Below are 25618 nucleotides of genomic sequence, written 5' to 3'. Positions count from 1 at the left end.
TGATGGCCCCGGCGAAATGGGAAACTTGGACACCCTGTAGACCTTTGAGTCCCCACTCCCGTCTCCCAGTGGATTGCAGGGGTTGTGTGTTATTTTGCTGTGTTTTTTTTTTTTTTTTTTTCAAAATCAGAGCTTTGATGAGCAATTGACTACTGCACGGACCAGATGGAAAGAGGCTGAAGTTCAAAATAGTCAGGTGTGCAGGTCTTTGTAAAAATAATGATGATGGGAGCTAAAGTCTGTCTTCTTCTGGGCACTGTATGAAGGACTCGGTGTACCGTTATATCCGAGAGTCCGTGACATTCAAGAAAGAACAGGGCTTTCTTCTTGCAAATCTGCTGGTTCATGAGGCGAGTCTACGACGGGAGAGTCGATAACACACACAGAATGAGTGGGGCGGTGCCTGTGTGTGGGCGGCGCAGAGAGCATGTGCGTTTATTGCTTTGGTATCAGACGCAACTACTCTGTCTTTCTAGAAACGGTCATGAGCTGTTCTCTCTTACCGCCATCCGGCTGAGCCATCATTTGGGGGAGCTGTGTCGAGGGATGCTGATTCCATCAAGGCTTTGCTTCTCCAAACGGGACTCGCTGGTTCGCGTGGGGTCGTCATGATCCCCGTGAAACCATGGACAGTGGGCTCACATAATCAGCTGTGGAGCATGTAAACGGTGCCCTTGAGTGTTGAGGGGTGGTCTGTTTTCAGTAGGAACAAGGCGGGTTTCCCTCCCCAGTCACCTGGTAGGCAAAAACCAATCCAACATAGAAGACACCCGTCCGTATACGTATACGTATTTCCCTTCTGCCGGCCCACTTGGTTTAATTGCTGGCTTTCCCACTGGGCAGATATGTCGTTAATAAACTAAATCTTTCTAGGATAGCCACTCCTATGCTGGGCTGTCTGTCCCCTTGTCTTCCTTTTTTTATCCATTATAGAACTTATCAACATAAAACGTGTGTGTATGTGTGTGCGCGCTTTCTCGTTGGAATAGGAGTTCCCTGTCAATACAAAACATGTCTTTTTCATCCTTATTTGCATTTCCAGCCCTGTGAATGTCACCTGGAAAGTCCAACGGTGTTTGTTGAAGGCATCACTGAACGAATAAACAGACAGTTTGGTTTACTGTGTTATTCGTGACCTGCTTCGGTCACGTATCCAGTCAACGTACACAGTCACGCATTTCCCAAACTGTTTTGGGGGGTGGAGTGGGGCCAGCCTTACTCCCTCCACAGCTTCTGACAGTGATACGCACACTCATTGTGCCCGCACGGTTCCATCTGCCAGGCAGTCCTGTTTCTAGCGACTGCATGTCTGTTTGAACTGGTGTCTGTGGGAAAGACTGGCCTTTGCACCCTCTTCACGAACGGAGAGTCGGAAGGAAAACTAGGCGCTTAGAAAGACTAAAGATTGTGTGCAGGAAGCACTCGGATCGAAGATGTTTTTCTCTTTTTTAATGTTTATTTATTTTTGAAGGAGAGAGAGACAGAGCGTGAGCGGGGGAGGTGCAGAGAGAGAAGGAGGCACAGAATCTAGAAGGGGCTCCAGGCTCTGAGCTGTCAGCAAGCCCGACGCAGGGCTCGAACCCACGAACCATGACATCTCGGCCTGAGCCGAAGTCGGACGCTTAACCAACTGAGCCACCCAGGCGCCCCTCGAAGATGTCTTTCAAAAGTCGTGCAGCCTCTGTCTGGGCTGTCAGAGAAAGCCCAGGGGCCAGGCTCAATAGGAGGACAAGTGCTGAGTTATCGAGGCCCCAGGATAAACGGGACGTCATCAGAGCCAGCAGCCTGCCTGGCATCACATGTTGCTTACCCTTGGGGCCAAGTAAGATGTAACACTCTGTTTTTCTGCCTTCCTTGGGTTCTCCTGAGTTGGTTGGTAGCCAGACTGGTCCCTGCTCTAAGTTATTTTATTTGTCCCTGGAGCTAGTCAAGAAGAGAGACCAGGATGATCTGTAAATAAAGCAGCATGTAATGAAAGCAGCTGAATACAGTTGTGCAGGTTGTGTACTGCTCAACTCTAGGAAACCTCACTTCACATCATGATCTACATGAGTGATGCTGCCCCGGGGTTGGTCAGTGCGCAAGTTGAAGAGGCCTGACTTACAGAGTCCCAGATAACGGAGGCCACAGGCTGGCGACAGTGGCTGCTTCCAGTCCTCACGTGTTTTGAAAAGCCAGGATGGTGTTTTCAAAATTTGTTTTTAAAAGTGAGGCCCTCTGGACTGTCTCCAGCGTTGCACATTCGGCCACGCCTGCACGGCAGCTGGAGGGAGGGCTCTGCCCCGCAGGCGAGGCCGGAGCTCCCAGCCTGACTTGGTCCTTTCTAGTGGTGACAGACCACAGGCAGGGCCTCGTAGTGTCCAGTAACTGAACCATCTCCTGAGAGCCGTTCACCCCTCACCCCTCCTGCCTGGTGGTGGGTCCTGGCACCCCCAGGCCACTCCCCCAGGCCTCCCCCACTCCAGGCTCCTTCCCCTGGGGCTCTTGGAGATACCTCTTTCTCGTGGGGACAGACTCCTGCCCATGTGTATCGTCTGTCCTACAGTGTTCCCCACAGGGTGCGCCTTTGACAGCCGGGACGTGTGCGTGCAGTCCCTTGCGTCCCTCGCTGATGACGTGACGTCAGAAACCGTTTTCCGTGAAGTGACTGGCCTTCCTTCTAAATTTAGCATTACCCCCAAACTGGCCACGTGCACACAGGTTCCCTCATCCTTGGGAAGCTGTGAACACGCAGAGCTGGCCGGAGACTCGGCTTCTCATCCACACCCGCCCCCCCCGCCTCGTTGGAACGTGACCTCTGCCCGTCACCTTTATCCACCCTGCACTTGGGCGTCAGTTTGAGCGGGACTTCCTCGTGCACGTTCCCCCCATGGGGTGGGCAGCGTGATTCCACGAGATGGTGGAGAATCTGGACCTCAACACGTCCACCTTCCTCTCATCGTTTCGACGCATCCCGTCGTGTGTCTGTTGTATATTTTACGCTGCGGTAGTCCAGGTACCAAACCGATAAATGAATATGCCCGTGTTAAGGGTGAATGCTGAAATAATTTACTGGCATGAATGCATAGTAGTAGATGAGTATTTGGAACCTGCTGCTTCACATTTCGATTTTACGTACACAGGATTCAGTTTTTCCGTAATGCCACTGCGTATACTGGGGATCGTCCCACAGCCAAGGCACGGACACTCAGCCAAGCACTTTCCAGAGGTAGAAAGAGGGGCCCAGGGTCACGCGATCCACACAGAACCGCTAATAACGTCGTTCACAAGCACACGGAGGTACTCGTTGGCCGAGGCAGGGCCAGGACTCGGGGACGGAGAGAAGGTCGCCCTGTGCCTATAGCACGCGGACTCGGTGGGGAGCCTCATTGTTGTAAACTGTTCCTGGTCAACTAGCCACAGAAGCAGTGTGTGATTGTGGAATACGGCACTGTGGCCATTGCACGTGGGCGTATGGGGCAGGTTGTATTGTTTTCCACAGTTAATGAGAGGAAACAAGTAAACACGGGAGGGGAATTTTTGTTTTTGAAGCTTTGCTTTGGCCCCAAAGGGTTTTCATCGGACTTTGAACCAGTGGGGAAATACAGGTTTCTATCAGCGAATGGGGGAGGCTGCCGTTAACCAAATCCCCCAGGATAGTGAGTGAGCGGCGTCTTGTGTCACCCAGGCTAGGAGGGACTGGGTGTGGGGAGCGGGGTCACCCAGCATGCGCTGCAGACATCACCCGGCTGTTTCCGTTAGCTGTTTTCCAGCAGGTTCCTGGATGCCGTACTTGGAACACACATGCGTGCACACACACACACGTTTATTTGTGTGCATGTGTGTGTCCACATATGTGTATGTGTGTAGAGTTGAGCCTTGAGCAACACGGAAGTTAGGGGTGTCGACCCCCTGCCCGGTGGAAAGTTGACAATCCGAGTATGACTCTGACTCGCCCAAACGTAACTCCTAACAGCCTTCTGTTGATCAGAAGCCTTGCCAACAACATATACCATCGATTAGCACATTCCGTGTGTGTCCTCTGTATTGTATCCTGTGTTCTTGCAGTAGGATAGGCTAGAGAAAATCAAACGTTATTAGGAAAACCATAAGGAAGAGGAAACACATTTACGGTCGTGTGCTGTCTTTATCGAAAAAGATTCATGTGCAAGTGAGTGGATGTGTACCTCAAACCCATGTTGTACCAGGGTTAACTGTATACATATACAGATGCGTGCACATAGTCGTGGGTGTATGTGCACTGTAGCTCAGTTGTGTTTTCAAAACACAGCACACCGTGAACCCGAGCAGGTTTTACCCGTATCGATCCATAGTACATGTGCCTACTGTGGGCGAAAGTTACGACTTTTCCCTGTCACTATGGTAGATACATTTTCAAGTATAAATGGACAACAGAGTAACAGAGTGTCTTTGGAAATCAAGTGCCCTATTTATCTCTGTGTGATGAGGCTGTCAACGTAACCTGTATTTATTGAGCCACAAGTAGGTTGTAAGACTTCCGTTAATGAATACAAGTGACTCATTTGTCATAAACCAAGGCAGGGATTAGCACTTGGTTCAAGCCCAGTGAAACCAAAGTGCACGTGTCCTAAGAATGATCTTAATGGTTCCAAAAGGCTGCTCGGAGATCACTGTGGGAAAATGATTCACCTGAGGCAGACCGTGCTCAGTATATGCCACAGCTGTGTCTTCGAGGAATGACCACCCACTTTCTTGGACGCGATCGTACTTGAAATGCACTCGCCCTCTCTCTGGAGCCAGGATCCATTCTTCAGTTCGGAACATCTGAAACACGTCCTGGAAATGTGTCTCTTCTCCTGAAAATGTTCTGTGTCTATGAGAGGCAACTTCCCAGCGTCCTGCACTAAATTTCAGAAAGCGTGTCCCCTTAGAAATAACGCCATTCATTATAACTTCAGGTAGCTGCAGTAATTATTAGCAACAAAAGCTGGGTACTTCCTAGCTTAAATAGTCAGCCAGGTTCCTTCTTGAGCACTTAAAAAGGATTCATGGGAGAAACATTGTCAGAGCTCCACATGACCTACTTGTGGATAAACTGTAAGAAAAATGTGAGCCTGTTCTGTATCAGAAAAGTCTTATGCCCTGATGTGTCCTGTAGAATGAAAAGATCACCAAATCCAGGATGATGACCTATTTATTTAAAGCAAATTTGATTCAATAAAATTCCAGTGCACAATAATGGGACGGCCCTTAGAATTCATCTCCGTATAATAGCAGCTGTCCACAGTGAATTGAACTTTTTTTTTTTGCCACCACCTCCCGGTTGCCTGCTATTTAACTGAGTTCCCGCAAGGCAGAAATCATAGCTTTATTCACCTGCCGATCTCACCGGAGTATCTGGAAAACGAGACGGCTTCCTGGCCTACCGCATGCCCTTCCCGGTTTATAGATGACTGCATTCCAAGTGTTGGCTGGTACGATGATTATTTAAAACAGAAAGCATGCTATTTTTTTTTTTTTCACGCAGAAACCAGGCTGTCCATAAAACTCCTAAAACTGCAAGCTTCAGCACCGAGGGTCCCACATGAGAGACGATGCCTCTTCTCGTGGTAGAACAGTAATTCAGCAAAGGGAAAAGACGTGTGGGGTGAGGTCTGGGGGGGGGGGGGGCACGGCCCTCTCCCGGGGAGTCGCTGTGGACGCCCCAAGTCCCTCCAGCAGTAAGTTGTGGCTTCACGTGTTAAGTGTCGTCCACCCCGGGAAGCTGACCCGAGCCTGGATGCCCAGGGTGTCCCCTGGGGGCTGGTCGCTAGGCGCCTCTGGCTGGCACGCACCATAATGCCAGGCTTCCAGAAAGCAAGCGGGTGTCGGACGTAAACTGTATTGTTTGTGCAGACAGGTCGGGCACAGTGGACCCTCTCCTCAGGGGATGGTGGGATCCCCCTGCCCACAAGGCCGGTGCCTGGATGCCAGCCAGGGGCACCCTTGCCACCCGCCTTTCTAGAACGTCAGCCTCAGACCTGCCGTTGACTCTGTGCCACCGTGCGCCTTGAAGGCGTTTCTGTGGGAGGTCGTGTGCATGGTGTGAGCGTGCACCAGGGTTTCAGAGGCTGGCGCCCGGCCTCCGTGTCCGCGCGGGCACAGCGGTTTCACATCTGGAGGGTGCACCTCGGAGTCTGCCCCTCCCGGACCGTCTCGTCCCCGACTGTGTGCTCGTCCCTCCTCTGCTCTGGCTGCAAAGCCCCTTGTGTGTCCCCCGCACCCCCCGGGGGACCAGGAGGAGCAAACCCAGCCACACACACGACTTCCGAACACGAGTCCGGTTTGTAAACCAGACGGTTTGCCACGCTTCGCGCGTCTTCCTGCATACTTGTCATTCTGTGTGATTTTCCACTTGAAACTTGTCGGAGAGAGAGGAAGGCAGGCAAGGAACCTCCTTCCTCACCCACCAGCTTCTCAGGAAGGAACGAGGCCCCTCCTGTCTGGGCACAGAGCTCTGGGCACATGACTTGCCCCCTGCCTCGGACGGTGGGGAAGAACGAGTGAACGGGCATGGGGTGACACGCGCGTGTGTGTAGGGAGGCACGTGTGTGCACGTGCCAAGTGTGTACACGGTGGCACACTTGTATCAGGAAATCTGTGTTCGTGTAAAGTCTGGTGGGCGTGGGACCTCCAGACGCGCACGGACCAGTGTTGAATGGCCGCGGACGTGCGTGGGATCAGAGTACGTGGCTCCTGAGTTCCGTGGGTTTGTGTGGTGCTAAGGGTAGCACAGGGCACGGCCCGACCTGCGTGGCCGCCCAGCCAGGTGACGAAACACCCGGGTCCCCTGCTCGTGAGCTGGGTGACGCCCGGGTCCTCAGCCGCTGGGGGGGAATGACAGCGGCACTGGCCCCACGGGCACGTGGGATCGTAGAGGTGAGGCCGCAAGGCCCGTGAAGGGCGCCCGGTGCATGGTGCACGGTCGCTCACAGCAGCCGTGACGGGGACGGTGGGGTGGGAAGGGCTCGCACGGGAGTCGACGGGTCTGTTCAAACCTCCGCACCTGCGTTCCTGGGGCCCCCACCCCGTCTGAGCTGCAGCCCCCCACTCTGAAGTGAGAATATCGTTAGGGCATCAGCCAATACAGGCGAGGCGTCCTCAGCGCCTGGTGCAGAGGAGACGGTCAGCGGACGCGCCTAGGCCGTTTTCCTTCATTTCCCTTTTCTGCTTCAGTCCTCATGGTCTGGAGGTTTGCAGGTGATTCTTTTTTTTTTTTTTTTTTAAACTAAATCCACCCACGAGCGTGGCTTTGACCCTCTGTGCCTGCAGACTGTCCGTGCACCGTCCGGGCTCCTCTGTTAAAGCTGGGAAGAGCTGGGGGGGGCAGTCAGGACAGAGGGATTGCAAGGTGATGGCGAGGTGGCGAGGATGTGATTAACACAGGCTCACGCCTGCAGTAGGTTCCCCAGTCCCAGAAGCAGCGGCGCCCCTGGGGTTCCCCAGAGCCGTCTGAGCTGTGCTCTCTCTGTCTCCCCAGGGCCAAGGTGAAGAAAGGCGTGAGCGTCGTGGGGGTGAGAGCCAGCAGCCCTTCCATTTGGGAGGTCACGGAGGGCACGGAGCACACTGGCAAGTACGCACCGGCTGTCATCCTCTGCCAGAAGAAATCCGCGGGCTCGGAAACCGGGTGAGTCCCCGCGGCCCGCGGTAGATTCAGACTCGCACCGCGGCCCGCATCGGCACCTGCTGTCTGTCCGTAACCCTTGTGCTTCTCAGAGAGGCGGGCGGAATCCGTCGTTGGGGAAGGGGGGCTGCTCTGCAGACTGGCCCTCCGTAAAATTCCAGGGTAGCCCCGGGGTCACCCGCAGGGGCCGCTCCGCGCAGGTGGGATCTAACCTACAGCTGGGGGTACGCGTGGCCGAGGCCTCCCTCCGGCCAGAAGGCCATCTCTGATGAAGCGGCCTGTCCCGCGAGCCCTATACACGAGAACGTGTGAATCTCTGGCACACGGGCTCCGCGTTTGCCGTGCAGAGTCCGGGATCACGTACGCCATTGCGTTGGTGCGCACGCGTTTTCCGATGCACGGGGAAGTGTCTGCTGTGGGATCATAGGGCATTGTCAGTCACCCGAGAGGCCAATTAAAACTGGAATCTGTGTCTGATACCCAGCAAGTTAGAAACCGTCAACTCACGGCTGGGCAGAGGGACTTGGAAGCTCAGTAATTCTCGATTTTTATTCCTGTTTCCGGAAGCCTCATTTGGGGCTCTGGAGAATCCCTAGTCTGGTCTCGTATTTTTACCACTTCTAGGTTGGGTGTGCTTTTGCTCCTTATGTTACTGACCATTGGAAAGTAACAAGCAGATGAACACGTTATTTCTGGTGTCAGGTGATTAGACCTCAGCGCGCAAGTGTTTGGAAAAATACGTTTATTTTCTTTCCATTTACTTACTCTAATCTCGAGGTCGTGGATCCCAGCTGATGGCCGTGACACTGTCACCTAGAAAGGTTTCTCCTGCGTTGTGACGTTAGCAAAAATTAGGAAGCCTGGGCGGGTGGATGCGTGGATAGATGCATGACGGGTAGGAGGCAGGTGGGTAGTCAGGCAGGCAATCAGGTTATTTGATTCTTAACTAGACGAGGAGAGGAATTTGGGAGGAGGGCTCTCGACTAGTCTGTTCTGTTTTCTCTTCTCTTTCTTGCCCTCTCCTCTGTAGGTTGTTGTAAGTAGGAGTGGTTGGAGCATCTTCTGTAAAATATGAAAAGGTTTGAGCAGTTTTAAACTTTTATGATTTTTTTTTTCTTTTGAGTCCCTGGCCAAGGATTAGCTCAGTTTATCCCGGGCCTGGAGGAGGGAACAAGGAAAATTTCTGAACACGGCTCATCCCCATCAAGGCGTAAGCTGCTTTTCCGTGGGTCAAAACTTCAGGGGCTCCCAAGAATCGCTTTTAACCCTTCTTTAAATGGAACGGAAACTCAGCATCTGCAGAATACACAGAAACACACAAATGTATGGCGTTTGCCTTTTTTCTTCTCTCCTGTGTATCAGGATCTTGTTTTAAGAAGCAAGTGCCCTGAATGGAATTTCACGTTATTCCTTCAAAGTCCTGACCCCCTATGGAGAATATTCCTGATCGCTTTGTAGATCCCGATGTCCGTTTTCTGTTTCTTCCTATGGGTCCAGAGGACAGGAAAAAAGCAGGCACATACGCACAAACATATGCGCACACACTTACGTTATATGCGCATAAACAGTATATTGCATATGTATACGGGCACGACGTGTTTGTGTGTGTACTGAGATGTATGCGTATATCGTATGACTCTACAGAACATACATACGATGGAGGTGTTAGTGTGTGCTTGCGTGTATGCATACGCTGTTACGTGATTTATCTGTGCTCACATCTGTCGAGGGGGAAGTTCGTGTTTCGGAACTCGGTTCTCACGCTACAGCTAGGAAGGCTTTGCTCGGTGAGGAGGCTTAAAAGTGGAAGCCGTCTTGGTTTGGGGACACGTCTGTCTCGTCCGAAGCTACGGCCCCAGCCCGACGGCACCGCCTGGTGCGCATGGGGCTCCCCACACATGCTGGTCGGCTGCGGTTCTGGAGCTACACCTCATCTCTGTTATTCTAAGTGTTACGATGCAAATCACACATAGTGAATCCTTTCCAGTACACCTGTTTGAAACAGTAAGGCATATAACAAGGTGTGTTGAAGCCTAGGTTGGGGAAAACCCAGAGAAAGGTACTTTTTTAAAAAAAATTTAAAGGTTTACTTATTTATTTATTTTTTGAGAGAGAGAGAGAGAGAGAGAGAGACACACACACACACACACACACACACACACACAGAGCATGAACGAGGGAGGGGCAGAGAGAGAGGGAGACACAGAATCTGAAATAGGCTCCAGGCTCCGAGCTGTCAGCACAGAGCCCGACGCGGGGCTCGAACCTACGAGCCGTGAGATCATGACCTGAGCTGAAGTCGGATGCTTAACCCACTGAGCCACCTAGGCACCCCAAGAGAAAGGTACTTTTTTGAGCGGAGGGGTCCAGCAACTGTGATTTCTACTGGAGGAGCGTGCCAGGAAGTTGGGGGAGAAGGCTGAATGTGGGTTGCTTTATCCTGTGAACCATTTGGAACATGAATGGTTTGCTCTGTGCATGTATTGCCATTTAATAAAATGTAGATAGCTAAATGGACATTTTTTGAATATGATACATTTATTAATACAGTCAACTTTTATCCTCACTTCAGAATTTTTCATCTTACTTCTGTCTGTATGGAATTCAATGACGAAACATCATGTTCCAGGATCTGGGATAGTGAGTGGCCTGGGAGGAGATCTATTTCTCTTTATCTGAAGGATAATTGGAAAGTGTATTACAGAGTGGATGTTTTACTATTAGAAGGTTTTGCTTCAGAAGTTGTCTTGCTTTATAAATTCTTCCTAGTCCCTTTGAATGTTTTTTTTAGTTATTCTTAAAAGTCAGAATCAGATCATCAGAATGTAAAGAGGCAGTCTTAATTAGCTTGAGAGTCATGGATTTTGTATTGCTAATAATTCACCACGGATCACGAAGTTGTGCTAATGAAGTTAAATCACTGTGACAGGTGTAATTTTATGGATTAAGGAGACACTTGTGGTCATGATGAATTCAGTAGGAAGGATGTGAAGATCTCTCATCTGAGTTGAAATACATCCTTTCCTTCTGGAAAAGTTGGGTTGCTGACAACCTTATATAGTATTAACATACGAATGTATCACAACTCTCTGGTCTTTTTTTTGTTTTTTTTTTTTTTTTTTAATTAACCAATGTGCTTGGCCATGTAAAACTACTGTCTCAATGTTGTGTGTGTGTTTACATTTTTATTTATTTTGATAGAGAGAGAGAGAGAGAAGAGAGCAGGGGAGGGGCAGAGAGAGACAGGGAGGACAGAATCTGAAGCAGGCTCCAGGCTCTGAGCTGTCAGCACAGAGCCCAACGCGGGGCTCGACTCACGGACCGCGAGATCATGACCTGAGCCGAGGTCAGAGGCTTAAATGACTGAGCCACCCAGTGCCCCTCTCTGGTCTTTTTTGACTAACATAGCCAGAAATAGTGTGGAACAGGGTAGAATAACTAATGTCCCTCCATCAAATTCCTCACTAAGGCACAATGCGAACCGAGATCAATGTATGACAAAAGCTGTGTATTTGTTTTTAAGTTTATTTATTTAGAGAGAGACAGAGACAGCACAGGGAGAGAGGGAGAGAGAGTCCCAAGCAGGCTCCGCACCACCAGCAGGGCTGATGACTGGGGGCTGGAACTCACGAAACCGTGAGATCATGACCTGAGCCAAAATCAAGAGGCAGACACTGAACCGACTGAGCCACTTGGGCGCCCCAAGTCGTGTATTTTTTATCTCTTTGCTCTTCCCCGCATAGATGAGTGTTTTCCAGAGGTTTGCCGCGTTGCATAGGTGGGGCATAGATATGGGTTTGAATCAACTCGAATGACAGAAGCTTCCATGGTTTTCTGTTCTCTGGCGAGACTTCGATGGACATGCTCATCTACCTTGTCTTTATAGCACCTGTCCTTTGTCAGCAGATCGTAGACAGGAAGTGCACAGCTGGAATAATCTTTTTTAATAATTGTCCATTTATTGTGCATGCACTAATTTCATGTGTATCGTAGGTAGTATTTTTCACTTTAAGAAGTACATATTTTAGATAAATACGTGAACTGCTATAAAGACAATTGATATTTCAAATACAGACCGATGTACAAAACCATGAATGTATGTTCAAAGGGAGGACTTTCTGGCATCGATCACTGTATCTCAAACTATATTTGTTAGGATTATTTGGTTATTTAATTTTTATTGCAGGAAAGAGTGACTTAGGCAAGACAGAGGTTCATTTCTCTCCCACCCAGAAAAAGCCTGCTGTGGGTGGGTCGGCTGGGGCTGGTATGACACTCCCTAGCACCTCCAGGGTCCCAGGCCCCCTCTTCCACACGCACCAGTGCAAGGACTCCGTCCTCACAGATGAAGATGGCTGTGGGGGTGCCGGCCATCACACCTGCCCTCCAGAAGAGGGTCTTCTGAGCTGGGTCAACTCCCTTTCAGCAACTTTCCCGGAAACCCATGCCAGCCCCCAGTTCTCTCTCACAGCTCCTTGGCCAGGACTTAGCCAAGTGGCTGCACCAGATGTCAAAGGAAAGTGGGAAACATCATTTATTACGGACAGTGGTATGTCCAGCTCAGAACCGTTTTTCTGCTCCAAAGACAGAAGAACAGACACAGTGGGTTGGGCAGCCCGAATCCTCTTTCTCAATTTATAGTGAGCAGATGTTGTGGCATTTCCAGGAGCGCGATGACAAGCTCACGGTACCCGGTGATCTCCTTCCCTCTGCCAGGCTCCTACCGAGGTTTCCAGAGAAACGTAAGGGGTAGGGAGGCCCACCTAGCAACTCACCCGAAACGTCATGCACGTGTTGGCAACTTAGGGAAGAGTTTGTCCAGGTGAAGACAGGACTGAGCTGAACGGGGGTGCAAAGGTGGCCAATCCCGAGGGAGCCGGAATGTGAGTGGACACCCGGACAGAAGAACCAGGAGCCGGACGCACACGGCAGGCCGGGGCTGGCGAGCCTCGCTCTCTGGACGGATGGCTGCAAGAGGCCAGGAGGCCCCGGCCTGCCCAGGAGCAGACGAAATACCGCCCTGAGCGAGCATTCGGGGGAAACCCTCGCCAACCAGAGGCAAAGCCAGAACTACCCGCATGAAAGGGGGGGGATGTTGTGCGCTGGTCGGCGTTCCCACGTTCGTATCGTAAGAGAAGGATCCGGCCGCGGGACGAGAGGCCGCGGGACCAGGCAGGGGGTGAGAAGATGGGCCGCCGCGGCCGTGGAAACAGATCAGTGGGGTCGAGCCAAACCTTCGGGACACGGAAACTTCAGAGGAGAGCGTGAGAAAGAGCTGGAAGTAAGGAGCACCCCCCTGGAGCCCAGCCCGACGAGAGTATACGAAGGAGCGGGCAGAGCTAACCCGTTACCACAAGGTCGGACCCTGCTACTTATGCCCCTGGGAGGAGCTAACCTAGTTGCCACCAGGTCGAACGCGGCTAGTTACCCACCCAGGGGAACCGAAAGCAAAAGTCCGCGGAAGAGCCGCCGCACAGACCTTCTCGCCAACACCACCCACAGCAGCCGGAAGGCGGACGGCGGCCCAATGTGGCGCGTCCACGCACGGGGATGTCGCTCGGCAGTTACGTGGGGAGGAGCGCCGGGCCCTGTGCAACGCGGGTCGGCTTTGAAGGTGCTACAGCCCGCGACGCAGGCCAGCGGTGGAAGGCCACGCGCTGTGTGGCTCCTTTTAGACGATGTGTGCAGAGCGGCTGGTGCCCAGAGACCTGTGTCTGAGCTGCTCGCCGCTCTGGGTTTGAGCCTGACCGCCGCGGACGGGGGTGTCTTCCCGAAGTAGTAAGGATACCGTCCCACGCGCTGTGGATGAGCCAGAACCACTCACTTGGGCACTCTAAAATGGTGAGTGTTACAGCATATGAATTCCGTCTCGATTAACGTGTTGTAAAAGTCGGCAGACGACAAGAGCTGACACGGTCATACCGATTTTGTGTGTAAATGAGAAGAGGGCAGGAACGATCAAGGCCGACAGATCAAGGCACGTTGACACTGCTCAATCCCAGATGGTGACGCCACGTGGGACCCGTGTTCTGTCCCCTTCATCTGCTCCGTGTGTATTTCTGAAAATTCCCATTGTGAACGTGGGTTGTCTCTGACTTAGGAAAAGAGAAGGTATGGAAGACTGGGATAAAAAATAAGCTGGATTTCACTGTGGAAAATCTTGTTCAACAGAGTCTTGGATGTTGGTCCTTGTCATTGCTGAATGGAATACGGGCTGTTTGGGGATGCTTTGTCCATCTGCAAGGGTGCCCAGATTTGAAGCCAGCAAGATCTGGCCTCTTGGTTTCTGGCAAAAACAGCTTGTAACAGAGACCTTGTAGACTGTTTGTCAACGCTCCATTTTGCTTTACGAAGCCAAGTTTGAATCGTTGCACTTGACTGCTACTTGGCCATGCCAAGATCACAGACCCAGGGATGGAAAATAAAAACCTTGAGATTGTTTTTTGCATTAATTCAGTAATTTGATTAGATTTATTTTCTGGCAGTCTGTCACCAGCGAGACAGTTCACCTCTTCCGACGTCCAGAACCCGGGCTTAACAACAACAAAGTCTTTCCTGTTCAAGTGTGGTTTGTCTGATGCCTTAAATGATTGCGTCATCCTTACCAGTGACTTAACGGATTACGCCATGCATCCACGGCACCATCTGGGTGATAATTCCTTCACAAGGCGTGGAAGGAACGCGGGCATCCTTCAGGAGAGCTGATACGTGTTTCTCATTTTCACGCTGGCCGTCTCACATCTCACCACCAGAGAGGTGGTAAGAGGTAGGGCATCCTCCTCTATAATACCAGCAACGCGACGTCGGCCTTTGCCCAACTCTTGTGAGAACCCCACGTAATCCTGTGCGGGAGCACGCTGAAAGAATCAAGACCACCTTTCTAAGAAAACCATCTACCGATCATTTTCAGATCGTTTAGATGACCGTATAATATACGAAGCACGCGTACCCAAGTCCTCCAAGATCCTGGAGAATTACACGTTATTTCCATACTCTAAATGAAAATTTCCCAGAGTACGAGATGAATTACATTAGTTGTGTGTGGAGGTTTTATTAAGCATTGTGTGTGACTTTAGAACCTGCCAGGAGCCATTTGGTTCAAGTGTGTCTTAATAACTTCTGCATTAGGGAGACAACAGACCGAGGTATTGTTTCCGATGCTGCTAGACATCATTTCTTCTGATCATATTGGAGGGAGGAGATGCACGTAATAAAATGTTTTTTTTTTTTTTCCTGAGGATGTGTATGCTGTGTGCTGGACTAATTATAAAATACTTCATCCACTTTGGAGAGGTATCTGTCAGCATCTGGCAAATCACATTTAAGACGGGAATCCGTATGACCCTAAAATTGCGTTTCTGGATACATCTGGTCCAGATTAAAGCTTAGCCACGGACACGGGGAGACGTGTACCACAGCATTCATTGCTGTATTTTTAAAAACAGCTGGTGTCCAAAAACAAAATAATATTCATCAAGAGGCACGCCGAGTTTTAAAAATGGTGCATTCATTCTGCCGTTGTGAGGAGTAGCCTAGATCTCGTTATGTGCGTGTGTCGACCTTAAGTTGAGCCGAAAGTCCAGGGGCGCCTGGGTGGCTCAGTCGGTTAAGCGGCCGACTTCGGCTCAGGTCATGATCTCACGGTCCGTGAGTTCGAGCCCCGCGTTGCGCTCTGTGCTGACAGCTCAGAGCCTGGAGCCTGCCTCGGATTCTGTGTCTCCCTCTCTCTGACCCTCCCCTGTTCATGCTCTGTCTCTCCCTGTCTCAAACATAAATAAAAACCATTAAAAAAAAAAAAAGTCCAACGTCGTGGGAAGCAGGAAGTGTGGATATCACGTACGATGTTGCCTGTCAAGTGATTACAAAAGAGACCCACACAAGTGTGCCGTTTTCGAGGAAGACGCTGAGTTAATACAGTCAGAGGTAGGATGAGACCTTGATGCTGTCTGAAAGGCTGGCCTCTGACACCCAGTGCGGAGGAAGGTGTGCAGGGGTGTTCTGTGGGCAGACGGCCCAGAGGACGGAGCTCTGGGACCCTCCCAGGGCCGCACTGCGTTTTGTCCCAGGAAATGGAAGCTTCCTTGTGCGGCTCCCCTTAGAAACACACAGACTGAGGGAGGCGCTGTGATCATTCAAGCACACGGCGTTACAGTTAGGGGGACGTCACGAGCCCAGGTCTCTGTGAAATGCTACCTCGATCTGCCTCCCCCAGGCCCATTCTGCGGGAGCACAGGGAGTGTGAGGTTTGCCTTAATTTACCCCGTGTTGCTTTTCTTTTTATTACACCCATGTATTTGATATTTAGTGCCTCCTGTTTCCAAGTAGAGCACCAAATTTAGAATTAAGTTATTTAACACCCACTTGTAGCGGGCCACGGCAGTGAGCTGGGGCCGCACGTCTTTGCTCGCAGCACCTGCCTTTGCCTTCGGTAGGACCTCCAGGCTGATGCACTGGCTGGGTTTGCTGCCACGGCCACAGAACCAATGACCGCGGCCTGAGTGGTCCCCCAGTAGCAGCGATGATTGTGTTTCCCCGGTAGCTGGTGTTCATCAGAGTGCTTCCTAAACACGCTTCGGTGCTGTGGAGACTGGCTGGTGTGGGGTTGCCGGTGGTTTGTGATGTCACAAAGCCGACCGGCCCCACTGTGTGCTGCTCTGAGGAGGGAGAAGCCCCTCGTCCGTTGGAATCACCAGGAGCATCTGCAGTGGTGGAAATAGCAGACGGGACACGTAACGTCCCATGCAGAACGCTGTGGGATGCAGTCCGTCTTCCTATATGTTTCTGAACTTGAATGTGCACGTGAAGCGAATGGGTGTGTGCGTGGGTTGCGTGGGTGTGTGTGTGCACGCCCTATGGGCCCAGCCCTTAGAGTCCTTCTCTCTGAAGATGGAAAACATGATCGGTCAAAGTCCTACCGGGAAAATAGGTCTATATCTGTATCTGTATCTCTGTATCCATGTATCCATGTATCAGCCTCTCTGTGTCATCTATATCTGTATTCATATCCGTATCTTATCTATACCACGTCTATATTTGTGCATATACATATGCGTAATGTGGATATATGCATAATGCGAAATACAATTTTTTAAAACTCCGCTAAGAGTCATGAGCCTCTGTAGTCATACTGTTTTGGTGGGTGTTCATACAGGAGTGCTGATTCATAGGGGCACAAGTACCCCAATATTTACAACAGTGCTTTCAACAACAGCCAAATTATGGAAAGAGCCTAAATGTCCATCAACGGACGAATGGATAAAGAAGATGTGGTTGATATATATAATTGAATACTACCTGGCAATGAGAAAGACTGAAATCCTGCCATTGGCAACAATGTGGATGGAACTGAAAGGTATTATGCTGAGTGAAATAAGTCAGCCAGAGAAAGACAGATATCGTATGTTTTCACTCCTATGTGGATCTTGAGAAACTTAACAGAAGACCATGGAAGAAGGGAAGGGGAAAAAAAGTTACAAACAGAGAGGGAGGGAGGCAAAGCATAAGAGACTCCTAAATACAGAGAACAAACTGAGGGTTGATGGGGGTTTCGGAGATGGGGAAAGTGGGGGATGGGCACTGAGGAGGGCACCTGTGGGGAGGAGCACTGGGTGTCGTATGTAAGCGATGAACCACGGGAATCTACCCCCAAAACCAAGAGCACACTGTCTACGCTGTATGTTAGCCACTTTGACAATAAATTGTATTTTAAAAAGATCAAATCAAATAAAAATGGGATCATGATGTAAACAAAAAAAATAAACTGAAATAAAAAGAAATCTATAAAACTGTCAGCTTTAGTTCCTTGGAATTTCATTTTAATGAAATATTTTCCTATGAAGCTTTCATGTTGAGGCATATACTTTAAAGCCACGTTTGGGGTTAAAAATAAAAAAGCCTATTGAAAAAAAAAGGCAGGTGCATAGATCCCTGCATACCTTAGATGTTTTGAGGGAGAAGTTCTTGGGGAAAAGCCCATTTTTAGAGCATCGAGCTGCCCAGGCTACTCTGTCCTTCTGATCTCTGCCTTCACTGCCCAGCTGTTGAGCGCAAACACCTGCCGGCATCCCGAAATCGCCCCCTTTCGCTGGTGCCCTTGGCTGCATGGAACCGATGCTGTGTTTGGATGATCTGTTTCGTGAAGGCCTGGGGAGCAGTTTAGAGAGATAATAGTATTTCATGGAGCGTTAAAAAAAGAAACAAAAGAAAGATGATAGGATCCATCCAAAGTAGCCTTATTTATAGTCAAACTGTGAAAAATATCATCTTGCTTCTTATGTTCTAAAAATTTCATTCTGATTATTGTTCTCTTGGACAGGATGGCTCATTTTATTTTTAAATGTACACGTTTTGGGTTTTCTATCATTTCCAAAAGGCCCATCTTCTGACAGCTCTCCACGTCCGTGCTGTGTGCCAATGAGTTCAAGAAGTTTCCTTAGTGACTTGTTAGCCTTCTAACTCTCGTGATGAATTTTGTCACGGGTTAGTCTGCTGTGCCTTCTCCTCTGAGACAGAGCTGGAGAAGATAGCCAGAAGGGCATGGAACTTTATATTCTTACTTAGAGCTCTTTTTTTTTTCTTTTAGAGCTTTTGAGTTATAAATTGTATCCTGTAAAACTCGCCCATGGAAAGTGTGCAGTTAAATGAGTTTTAGAAATCTACAACCATCACCACAATCTGCTATTAGACTTCTTCCATTACCAGAAAAAGTTGTTTTTTTTTTTTAAATCATCTGCTGTGAGTTTTCTTTTCCAATTCCAAGCAATCATTTTTGTCTCATTTCTGTCCCCATAATACTGCATTTTCCATAAGAACCCAAACTGGAGACAACCCAGATATCTATCAACTGACAAGTAGCTAAAAACCTGAGCTGCCCCTTAGCGGAGGAATAGTACGCAGTGATGAAAAAGAACTTCCCAGTGTGCGTGCACGGGCTTGGGGAAACCTCAGCGGCGTGGCCTGGGGGCTGGAAGCCACAGGCGGAAGATGGCATGTTGTGTCATTCCGCTTCTGTGCAATTCCCAGACCTCATTGTACGGCAGTTCGTTTTCAGCTTCTCACTGGGATCCGCCACGTTACGAGGCACCAGACCACTTCACTGCTTCCCGAATTACTCTTTCATTTTCCTTTTTTTTTTTAATACACGAATTTGCTCTCGTATAAGATTTCGGAACTTTTTCTGAGTGGAACCCTCGCTTCACAGTGAACGCTCTGTGATCAGCCGTCGAGGGAGTGATGCCTTGGCCAGCCAGCCCATCTAATTCCAGGCAGCAATGGAAGGGTTTCCATCCTACTGTGTTAAAGAGATTTACCCCGTTGAACAAAAGATCCCAATCAATAAAATGCAGGGGGCTGTAGACCCTTCATCTTTGACATAAAGGTAGACCCTGTCTTCATACCGTAGAAACAAGACGTATGACCTCAACTCCCAGGTCGAGGCCTCTTTTCTACCGTCTTGACTCTAAAATATTCCGGAGGGTGAAAAGTGGGTTTTTCAGTTGTGGAGAGATGCCAGCACAGGATGTAATCCTGTCAGGATCCATTTCAAAATGCATAGCGATCATTCGGGACTCTCTAAGCATAAGCAGGTACTTTTCCATTCGGTCGACATCACTGTTTGTCACTGGGGTTGTCTCTGTCACTGCTCAGCGTTGTGCCTGTGTAACTCTCGAAGCCTGAGATGCTTGCTGTGGGTGGTTTTGGTTTGCCCACTCCCGGAGGCAAGTGGAACACGGGTGAGAACCGCATCTGGCTTGGTGTCATTATAACCGGTCCTCCTGGAGAGAGAACCGGCCGGGAGCCCTTAGAGAGGGAGGAGACAGTGTGGGTGTCCAGGGGCTGCGTGGAGTGGGTGGGTGGATCTCGAATCCCAGTAGCACACTGGTGTTAATATCCAGAAACGGGCTGTGTTCAACGCACACAGCTTAATGCCTGTGTGCAGGCTTGCTTGTTTTCCGTGCATTCGTTACAACGGAGGTGTGATGGGGTCAAAACAGCTGAGGTTGGTCCACGTTCCCCAAAGCTCTGGCAGCCGCACGCTGTGGTTGCAGCGGACCGTTTCCCATCTCGCCCGCAGGATCGCCCACTGACTCCTTGAACTCCGGGCGCTCTTGAATGGGAGTGAATTTATTCAGAAGGGGGTTGATCTTACCCACGGCAGGAAACCGGGGTGGCTTGGGTGCCCAAGGTGGCCATGGAATCCAGACGGTGGAAGAAGGCAGTGCTAGTGAGCTCTAGGTCCAGCCTTCTGCCTGCAGCAGGATCCGAATGCCACCTCTTTGTGTCACCGTGGATGGTCCACGAGTCCTCCAGGAGCATGGGGCGGTTGTGACCCGGCTGAGCCTTTCTTCAGAAGGGGCTCAAAGCGACTGAACAGAGTTCCTTATTAGATGCCAGGCCTGCACTAACGCTGTCCTGCGTGGCTCTGACTCCACCGGACTCGCGCATTCCCAGGGCCCCTTACAGTTGGCCATGTGTCTTACGGTGTTGTGTGTGTGTGTGTGTGTGTGTGTGTGTGTGTGTGAGACGTGTTTTATCCTGATGGCTCTGCATCTGCTGCTAAAGCGAGCGTCCACATCCTTTTCGGGGCCATGGACTCCGCCGGCGGCCCGGTGATGCTTACGAATCTTCTCTCAGGGTGATGTTTTTCATTTCATAGGCTCGAATTCATAGCAGCACTGAGGAGGGCGGTTGTACTAAAACCCGGCTTCAAAAAATGTTTTTAATTGCGAGGTGCTGTACGTGCTTCCTTCGTAAAAGCCTGGGGAGCACATCTCATAACCGCTAGGATTTCAGATAAGTGTGAAGGGCGGGATATGTTTTGAAGCATCTGTTATAAATGCAGTGTCACACGAAGGTCACTGCCTCTTCGGTTGGTGAAAAGTCACCGTCATTGCTTCTCTGGCTGTTGCCTACACTCATTATTGAAGGATGTGCTAAATGTTCAGTTCCGGGCTAAAAAAAAAAAAACAATTATGAAAATGCGTTTTCCCCATCCAGGTGTATAGACCCCTGAATTCCATCTCCTTGGGGCCCTAGATTAATGACCCTTCCTTAAAACAAGTTTGGGCACCTTGAAGTGGGATGAGACATAATTAAAAGAACGAAATACTTCTAATGTATCAGGCCTACCCCTCCCTGTGCCGCAGTTGAGAAACGTATATTATATTACAGCTTTCCATGAATATAATTGCAAACATCAGAAAACCTTCCCATATAGAAAAGCAATATATCCGTGCGTGCCAAGATTTGTTATCGTGTTTAATGACTCTTTGGTCCTGTATTCCAGGAACTAATCCTAAGTACGTAATCGGGAATATGATACACAGGCATGTTTTTCACATTTGAATTAATAATAAAAACTTGAGGGGCACCTGGGTGGCTCAGTCGGTTAAGCGTCCGACTTCGGCTCAGGTCATGATCTCACGGTCTGTGGGTTCGAGCCCCGCGTCGGGCTCTGTGCCGACGGCTCGGAGCCTGGAACCTGCTTCGGATGCTGCGTCTCCCTCTCTCTGCTCCTCCCCCCTGCCCCCCAAAATAAATAAACATTTTAAAAATTAAAAAAAAATAATAAAAATTTGGAACCTGCCACCCAGGTAAGGATAGAGGAATAATTGAGTGACTTTGACATACTCACACAACAAAATGTAACTGGGCCAATAAAATGGTGTTTTAAGATATTTATTGGCCCAAGAATGTGCTGTCAACTTTCTGGCACGTATACACACACATACACACACACAACAGTCAAGAGACTAAAGGTAAAATGGTACAAAATCCAGTAACAGTGAGATTATGGGTGGTGTTTACTTTGTCCTGAAGTCAAGCCATAGAACCTACCGCGTACCGGGGGCTGGATTGTACAGGACTTCAGTGTTAGACGTGACACCTCTTCTTACGGATCTTACATTCTCGACGTTTGCCAGTCTTTCCGGTAAGCTTGCATTAGTTTTACTAATTACAAAAATATCCAGAGGCTTCCACTCTTTTATTCTTATTACAAACTTGCCGAAGAGACACGTGCGCGTTTCCTTCAAGAGTGAAAGCGGGGTTGACGCGCCCAGGTGTTGGCGACGTTGTTTACTGTCTTTGGGAGAAGAACTGTCTGGGAAGAGGGACCGCGTTCTGATCATCTTGGCGGTTGCCTACATTGTACATTTTATGTGTGTGTGTCTACCTTTAAGGACACAAATGCTAAATCGTCTCGGGATTGCGGGAATGGAAATACTTGCGACGCTTTTGAGTTACAATGCGCATTGATTATCTTTTGCAAGATAAATTAAAATCGATTCATTCTGTTATAGAGCAGTCTTAGGGCGTACATTAAAATCGTATAAAAACAAAGGAAATCAACAAGTTCTAATGCCGTTGATAGGATCAGAACTTGGATTTTCTTTTCAAAGCATAAATATCAGCCGAAACAGCCGATCCCAATTTCCCCCTGTTCTTTATTCAACCGTGCCTGCCACGGCGAAAACTGCCTCCCAACTAATTTCAGAGTGACCTTGTGATGGGGTTATGAGCCTAAGAAATTGTAGCAGAACCCTCAGGCAGGATTTATGAGAGGATGAGAATTGGGTTTTGCATGGGCAAGGAAAATTTCATTTAGTATTTATTGTCGAGTGCTGTTTTAACACAGGGCAGTGGGATGGCCTGGCGCCCTCGCAGACGGTCCTGAGCCCCGTGCCAGCCGCGTGGTAGGCTCTCACTGTCCCTGGAAACATGAGGCACAGCAGTGGGCTCAGCATTCTGCCGACCTAATGGCCAGACCCGTCTCGCTGTGACCTCTGTTGTCTGTGCATTTACCAGAACCTCAGGGTCACCCCTGCCCACTAGAGTGTAAGGTCTGCTCCTAGACACCGACACACGGTCATTTGACTACGAATATCTCACATTTATTAAGAGATCAACGTGTACCAGCCTCTTCTGGGTGTTGTACCTGTAACCACGCTAAGTTTAGTAGCTCATTCTCCTGACGCGAAAGGCTCAGAGAGCTCGCTCCCGTTTTGTGGACCATGAAGCTGAGACCCAGGCGGAGGCAGGTTATGTAAATCGGTCCCTGTGATGGGCCGACCGATGCCTCTCTCCTCCTCTCAAAATGTGGAACATCTTTGTCCCAGCTCCTAGGACCTCTGTGTGTGCCAGTCTTGAGATGGGGAGGCTCTCTGGGGTCGTCCCGGCCGACCTGATGCGATGGGGATGTAATAATGGTCCCTGTGAGGGTTGAATGCAACGGGGTCAGAGATGTGACAGAATCAGAAAGGAGGACGAGGAGCCAAGGAACACAGGCCACCTCTGAAGGCTGGAGACTCAGGGTGGAGGGTTCTCTGCTGGACTGTTCATGAGAACCGTGCCTGCTGGTGCCTGGGCTCCAGACTCTGTCCTCCAGGACTGGAAGAGAGCCAGTGTGTGTAATCCGTGGCCACCACGTTTGTGGGAATTTGTACAGCAGCCAGGGGTCCCGAGTTCACTTCCCTGGCTCACCCGGTAGCAGCCATAGAACAGGTGTCAGCCCCAGGGAGGCAGGTGCCAGGCTTGGGCCGTCAGCCGTGGCGCTGGCCTTGGAGATCGTCTGACTCCCAGATGCCCTGGACTTAGGAGAGCATAGTGGGTGAGCGGATGGCGATGTGGATTCCCACGGTTCGGGTCCAGAGCCCTGCCCTGCCACCAGCAGTGTGTGGCCTCGGCCGGGATGCATGGTCTCTGCCCTTCACTGTCCACACGCGCAAAATGAACAGAATAGCTGCACTTAGCCTGGGGGGGTCCCGAGGATGGGGGAGCGGTTGCGTGAGGCGCGCTTCCACGGACCTCATTGTTCACATCGTGATCGCATTTGGTAATTAACAGAAGGCGCCACAAGACTTGCGAAGGCCACGAGGGTTTAGAGGTCAAAGCTGAATCGCTCTGCATTCCTTCATTCGGTGATTCATACCCATTTTATTTGTAACTGGTCTGTGGGGGGGGGGGGGGGGGGTTCAAAAAGTCCTCCCCGAAATGAGTTCTAATGATGGTCGAAGGCTGAAAGCCAACATGGGTGGTAATGGGGGTGCGGAATTCTGACCCTGGGGACAGTCATGGACGTGGCTGCCTGGCTGCCTCCTCGGGAAGTTGATAGGCATCTTGACTGAGAGATACGTAGAATGGGGCACCTGGGTGGCTCACTCGGGTAAGCATCTGACTCTTTATTTTCAGTGTTTATTTTATTTTTGAGAGAGAGAAAGAGACAGAGCGTGAGCAGGGGAGGGTCAGAGAGAGAGGGAGACACAGAATCCGAACCAGGCTCCGGGCTCCCAGCTGTCAACACAGAGGCCGACGCGGGGCTCGAACTCGCCGACCGTGAGATCATGACCTGAGCCAAAATCAAGAGTCGGATGCTTAACCGACGGAGCCCCCCAGGCACCCCTGCTTTGCTCTCTCTTGACACGTTCGCCTCGGGACAGTGGCTGGAGCCATGACATGTGGACACTGGGCAGCCTTGGAGGGGCCGGGGTGGGGGTGGGGAGGGGGCTCCTGGCACCACAGCACCAGCTTCTCCGCCACGTGCACGAGCCCCCCCGAGATGCACGACCGACAGCCCCAGGCCAGCCTTTGGAAACGGAGCCCTAGCTGCCTCTTGATGAGACCCCGACCCCGTGCAGCTGCTGCGAAGGTCCCGACCTCAGAGAATATGCAGAACATAAGCACCTCCCGCTGTTGGTGGTCACCGTCCAGGTGGGCTTGTGGCTGAGGAGACGGCGTCACTCTTCGGCTTCTCTCTGTCGCTTGGCTCTGCTCCGTGCTGGCTGTGTTCTCACAAGGGCTCAGAAGGGCTCTGCTCCCTGGGTGGAAAAGTCATGTTTACGTTCCAGCATCAGAGCCTCCCGGTTTCCGGGCCAGCAGGAGAGACGTGCTGAAAATCCCTCCGGTCGTTCCCTAGAAGTCCGACAACGGACTCCGGTGGGACCAGCCTTGGTCATTTGCCTCCTTCTGGACGGGTCACTGGGGCTGGGACTTAGGTCACAGGCTGGAGGGACAGGAATTGTCAGCAAACACAGAGGTTGGGGTGAGGGACAGTTTTCTCTCCACCAGACCATCATCGCCTTCTCATGAGAACCAAGGGGGACGCAGCCAACGATTATTTGAGTGGCTGCTGTGTGCCAGGCACAGCCCACATCAGGAAACCTGAGAAGAACAAATTTTTCTTCTTCATGTTGCTTCATTCCGGTGATTGAAATCTGACTTGTTCAAAACACTGCAGATCCCACGGATGGACGGTACGTGTTAATTACCAGCCGCGTAACACAGAGTAAGTCGCTTTCTTCTGTCTTGCTTCCCTCACCTGAAAAATCAGGATACGATATGTCTTCTCTCCCTTGGTGAGTTTTTTCCAAGGATAAAATGAGGTGATGGATGTGGAAACAGTATATAAAATACAGGATAGTATTGTTTTCAGTACTGAAACCACGTTCACAGCCCGGGAGAGAGTTCTTGTAAATCTTACTGCCACCAAAGGACTGATATCCAGAATACAAGGCAAAGGACCCCGTTTAAAAAACGGACAAACTATTTGAGCGGGTCTCCCAAAAGAAAACATACAGCCGTCACATCAGTGCTGTGAAAGCAGGTGAAAATCTTCTCCACGCTTTTAGTTCTGAGAGAAAACAAACCCAGAACATGCAACACGGATGAATCTCCACAAAAACAAAACGTTCTGCTCAGTGAAAGGAGCCTGACACAAGCGAGTGGCCCTTGTACCGTTCTGTTTATAGGAAATGCCGTAGATGTCAAATCTACTGGTGACGGAAGGCGAGTTGGGCGTGGCCCAGGGCGGTGGCAGGGCTGGGAGGTGACAACTCAGGTTCACCTGGGACTCACCAGGTCGATGGATGTGCCCCACGTCTTGATTGGGACTGCGGTTCTACGGCTGGACCTCTGTCGTTCTGCATCCAGCTGGACGCTTACGACGGGAGCATTTTACGGTATGTGAACTGCACTTCAATAAATGTCATTTAAAGTTAA

General features: G+C 50.4%; 1 protein-coding gene across 1 annotated transcript in view; it reads left to right on the top strand.

Moving 5' to 3' along the window:
* TMEM132D (transmembrane protein 132D) overlaps positions 1-25618 on the top strand; it is a 557096-nt gene that overhangs the window by 253328 nt on the left and 278150 nt on the right. Inside the window, exon 3 of the mRNA XM_030292284.1 lies at positions 7481-7627. Coding sequence (XP_030148144.1) covers positions 7481-7627 — 147 coding nt within the window. The remainder of the gene's footprint in view (positions 1-7480; positions 7628-25618) is intronic.

The sequence above is a fragment of the Lynx canadensis genome, chromosome D3 (assembly GCF_007474595.2).
Source record: "Lynx canadensis isolate LIC74 chromosome D3, mLynCan4.pri.v2, whole genome shotgun sequence".
Classification (NCBI taxonomy): Eukaryota; Metazoa; Chordata; class Mammalia; order Carnivora; family Felidae; genus Lynx; species Lynx canadensis.
The sequence above is the reverse complement of the archived record's forward strand: the minus strand, read 5'-3'. Positions and strand labels throughout refer to the sequence as shown.